Below are 4,995 nucleotides of genomic sequence, written 5' to 3'. Positions count from 1 at the left end.
GGGATGGGCACCCATCTGATATTATTGTGTTCTTTTACGGGCAGCAGCTATCTCACTGTGAGGATGATGTCCGTTCCTTTCTTGAAATCAACTGGACGTTTTCGTGTTGCAAGCTATTCAAGTTTTGACCCTGATATTGCTCCGTTGCTTCCATCCCATGACTGCTGCACTTTTTTGGGTCTTATGCATCATATGCATACAGAACCCTAAGTCAGAGGCAGATCTTGATTACCAGTCAGTCAGTTTGTCAGCGAGTTTGTCACTTTGAGGACAATGTCACATGTGGCAGATCTCCAAGAGCATAAATAGTCTGGCATGTAGACTGGGTACTAGTAATTGCGAGTCATTGTTTTCAAGCGTTGGCCATTGCTTGTAGCGTTTGTCGTTGTGTATTTAAATCTGCAGTCATTTTCCCTGTTTTAGAAAAATTTTGAAGAGCTTTCCATCACAAATTACTCGTAATTGTTCAAAGTAAGTTATTTCTGTTTCAAAATTGATCTGTCGTGCTGTTTCAGATTGGTTTCCTTTCTTTCATTTCAAAAATTAACTACACTTCTCTGCCTTTGCTTCTTCTTTATTATTTCATCCAGGTGACGTCGCTGAGTGGAGTTTCCTCAGCGATATCGATACGGGAGTTGTTTACTCATGCAAGCCAACATATCTAGACTTGGCTTGTGTTTAGTGCAGTTTGCACTAAAGCTAAGACGCTTTCACAAGCCTACATTCATTGGCTTGAAATCCAGTGCGGGTTGCACCACATATCTCACAAGTACCTCACAAGCTCTCACAAGCCAGTATTTATCAGCTTGAACTATCGGTGTGGGTCCCTCAGTAGTATTTTTATGGGAGATAGAGATATGTCACGGTCACGACATTTCCCTCGGCAACACTAAATTGCTTGTCTTTCTTTCAGAACTTAAAGTGCTGGAAGGTTCAACAGCCCACAATGAAGATTTATTCAAGTGTGGAATTTGCTTTAATCGGTGACTTAGGCCCGGGTCACACTACAGACAAAACTGTTTTTGTTGGGATAAAATTTTCAGTCAATTTCTCTTTCCGGTAGAATGTGTGGGTTGCACATAATTTACATTAAAGTCATCAATCTGTCAAAAGCAAAAAAAAACTCAGAATCCCGCCAAAAAGTGTCACGATATCACGCTAATGAAGATTCAATACATCATGGTACCACCGCGAGACGTAGCTTTTGCTTTCATTGGAATTTTGTGCATTTTAACTTGTATGCAGGCTACAATGGCAACTCTTTATAACCTACACTATATTTACAGACTTCACAACTTAAATATTCAGCTTGGATTGTTGGAATATGAGCGTGCAATCAGGCAGCGTAGACGGCAAAGACGATACAATCCGTATCGCTGGCGTTTGCAGAGACCACAGGGATCATGGTTCGAAATACACTTTACTAATCGAGCAATTCCTCCCCACTACTTTAAAACTCAGTTACGAATGGATAGGGATACCTTGGATGTACTTCTTAACCTGCTGCACCCTTCTCTTTTGAGGCAAAACACCTCCTTGCACGATTGCATCCCTCCAAAGAAAGTGCTCGCTCTTGGCCTCTACCGCCTTGTACAGGGAAACTCATACTCGACAATAGGTGCTAACTTCGGTGTAGGAAAAAGTACAGTGATCGAGGCAGTTCAAGATGTCACTGAAGCACTATTTGACCTGAGAAATGAGTACATAAAGTTTCCAGTAACTGAGGCAGAGACTATAGCCAGCATTGAAACGTTTTCTGAACTGTCCAATCTTCCTAACGTTGCTGGGGCAATTGATGGCACCCACATTGAGATAAAAGGTTCCCCTGAAAGCGCTGTTGACTATTTTAGTCGATATCATCAATATGATTTTATAGTACAAGGGGTAGTGAACGGTCATAAAGTGTTTCTCGATTTCTCTGCTGGATTTCCTGAAAGTCTTCACAAAGCCCGAGTTCTGAGAAATAGCACATTGTGCAGGCGTGCAGAACGCCTGTGGACTGGCTGGACTGACTGGGGGACTGACTATCATGTTGAAAGGCTTCTCCAAGTGAACTGGACGACGGAAAGCTGGTTGAGCAGGTGGGATTGAATGGATATAAAGAACCGAACGTGACTTCTTGGTGTCCAAGGGAAATCCTTGGGTCTGGATTCATTGCTCTAAATGGCATATTAAAGGCACAGGACCTTGCATATGGCCACGAGGGATCCATCTTCCTAGAAGGTTGCTGCCAAATCCTAGGCAAATTGATTTTACTACCCGTTTCATTTACTTTCTGTGTTATGATTGACATCTTTGTGACACTTTGGCGAGGTCCAGATATTGGCAATTTCAAGTGGCGGTATCTTTGAACATTTGTGGATTCCGCTCATTTTTGAAAATGTTGGGCAAATCGGTCACACGGGAAAAAACTATCTGTTCACAGATTTTTTTGCAAAACAAACAACTTTTTACACTAGTGCGACCCGGGCGTTATAGTCTAAATATAGGTTAATTAGATTTTTCTATCACTTTTTTTATGGTAACAGGAGCTTAAGGCATACTAACAACATGGGACATGCATTGGTCAAATGCTTTCAGATTTGTGTTCGATAGACCCATAAAAAATATGATGCCAAATGCATGCAGTCCTTTGGTCTCATAAGTGAAAACTTAGATTCACGATAAATAAGATTAAGATCAAGTTTTTGATATTTTCAGGTGCTTAGAAAATGCACATCCCGTTGCCATAAGGTTAAATGACCTCCTCAAAGAAGAAGTTATGTGTGCGCCAATATGGCTGCTGTTCGCAAATCAGTTCTCCACACATTTTTTGTACACCTCTGCCAGTCAATCTGACTATCATTGGAAAGCTGCTTCTAAAAACCTCAACCACTATATGCAACCTACATCAAGGATAGCAAATATTTCTCTACTGGTCTAATCACAAGCGATCTTCCAAGCTCCTTCTTTATCATCGGCCTTATTGTATGCATGGATATTCATCGTAATCCTGGTCCCAATCCTAAAATTTCAGTTTATCAACGAAATCTATCTTCTGACACAGATTTGCAAATTTGTGCTGCGGCTAGGAAAGTTAATTATTCAAGTAGGCAGCTCCCAGAATTGAGAATGAAATCTATGCTTCAACCTGGTCTGTACCTGTTATTGAAAGCTCAGGGAATCCTTCGAAATTGTCGTACTCGTGCATCATCTCTTCAATATTGAGCCGATCTGGAACTCACATAAACTTACGACCTGGAAATCCACAGCTTCTGGACCTAATTTGAAAAACTTAGTACAGATAAACCACAACCACAACCACAACCACAGAATCTTTCAACAGAGAAAACATTGAATTTCTGTCTTCTTAATGCAAGATCCATTTACAATAAGTCGTTACAAATCAAACACTATGTTGCAGACAGAAACATTGATATTTTGGCAGTAACTGAAACTTGGCTGAAAGATGATGAATCATCAACATCACTCCGATTGGATACACTTTCATCAATTCCCCTAGGCTCAATGGAATTGGTGGAGGTATTGGGATGCTTTACATGACAAATCTTAAAGTTCAGCAACTGAACTCAGACCCCTACAAATCATTTGAATTTAAAGAATTTTTGCTTTACTCTGACAATTGTATTACACATATTATTACACGTATTATTAGCGAAGGCGTGCATGCGCGCGCGTGGAGCACCATTGTTAAGAAAATATGGTAACCCATCGATGCAAGAAATCGTGGTTTTATAACCATGACGTCATCAACTGTCCGTTCGTACGTCCGTACGTCCACCCCTCCATGTATGCCAATGTGACCAGTGTCATGCTAGTTTACAGCATACATCTTTGATATTGGACATACATCTTTTGATTAACTGACACCAAGCTTGAGCTCACCAAGGTCAGCTGTTTTTTGAAGTTGACCGCTGAGCCAGTACTGGTTTTAGATTGGATTGCCGGCTCAACCTAGGTTAACTCACCTGAACATAAATGAGGCTTCATTTTTCGCACACTTTCTATGACTCATATGGCTACACGGCCATACTATACGAAAGTTCTTACACAGTCAACACTTTTCGTGTTCAGGTGGAAAACGGTTGGAAGATGTTTTCTTTCTGCATTTTTCGCTGGTTTCAATCCAGTTTGACATATCATGTTATCTGTGGTCCAAAATGGTGGCTACGCAGTTATTCAAGTCAAGCATCTGCGGGATGTAAACTTAAAGCTGAGTGTTTATTTTTAACTTGCTTAGAGCAGCTTTTTCTCTGTATTGCAATTTTTGGCATATCTTTAGAAGCTCAGATACGGTTACATGATGCCTGGAGGACCTATGTCTGGAACAGAAACGAAAGGACTGAGCGAAAGAGAACAACAACGACAAAAACAGAATACCAGTAATAGCTCATACTTTAAACACAAATTCTTTCCTTGGGCACTAAACCATTTGTTATTTTTACGGATGTGTTATTTAAAGAGGATGCATATTTCTAAAAGGTGGTTTAATCGGTTCTTCCTTTGTTCAGGAATGAAAATCGAATTTTTATTGTCAAGTGGAATTAAATAATTATTTGTACTCTTTTGGACATAAAGAACGAGTTGATTTGTTTTTTTGATTCTAAAATGCGAGCGAACAAGTGCTTTTTAAATCCATTTGCCCAACTGGTTTTCGTTTTTCCTCGACAGTCACAAGAAAATTTTGCCCTTATGTTATAAACACGTATTTGCAATGAGTTCTCGTAAAATCAGGGAGAAATCTCAGTAGCTTGTGTTCTTAGAAGTTTGTTTAAAGCACCCAAATGTTATTTAAGTGTTGGAGCAGATCATGTTTAAAGTTCGTCCTTTCTTGGTTGCATTGCCGTGGTTTGCCGATTCTTGTATCAAGCCAACCTGGTGTCTTTCAATGAAATACATCAAATGTGAATGATCTTGTTTTCAGAGATAAAGTGGAATAAAGCACATCAGTAAAATTCTTCTTTGACTTTGAACTGACAAAGCTGCTTTTATGGC

The 4,995-nt window shown here is 40.0% G+C and overlaps 1 protein-coding gene across 1 annotated transcript in view; it reads left to right on the top strand.

Moving 5' to 3' along the window:
* Nucleotides 1–1,179: 1,179 nt before the first annotated feature.
* LOC137989152 (uncharacterized) overlaps nucleotides 1,180–4,995 on the top strand; it is an 8,637-nt gene continuing 4,821 nt past the window's right edge. Inside the window, exons 1-3 of the mRNA XM_068835013.1 lie at nucleotides 1,180–2,081; nucleotides 2,701–2,765; nucleotides 3,404–3,522. Coding sequence (XP_068691114.1) covers nucleotides 1,180–2,081; nucleotides 2,701–2,765; nucleotides 3,404–3,522 — 1,086 coding nt within the window. The remainder of the gene's footprint in view (nucleotides 2,082–2,700; nucleotides 2,766–3,403; nucleotides 3,523–4,995) is intronic.

This window comes from Montipora foliosa, unplaced genomic scaffold (genome assembly GCF_036669935.1).
Source record: "Montipora foliosa isolate CH-2021 unplaced genomic scaffold, ASM3666993v2 scaffold_442, whole genome shotgun sequence".
NCBI classification, from domain to species: Eukaryota; Metazoa; Cnidaria; class Anthozoa; order Scleractinia; family Acroporidae; genus Montipora; species Montipora foliosa.
The sequence above is the reverse complement of the archived record's forward strand: the minus strand, read 5'-3'. Positions and strand labels throughout refer to the sequence as shown.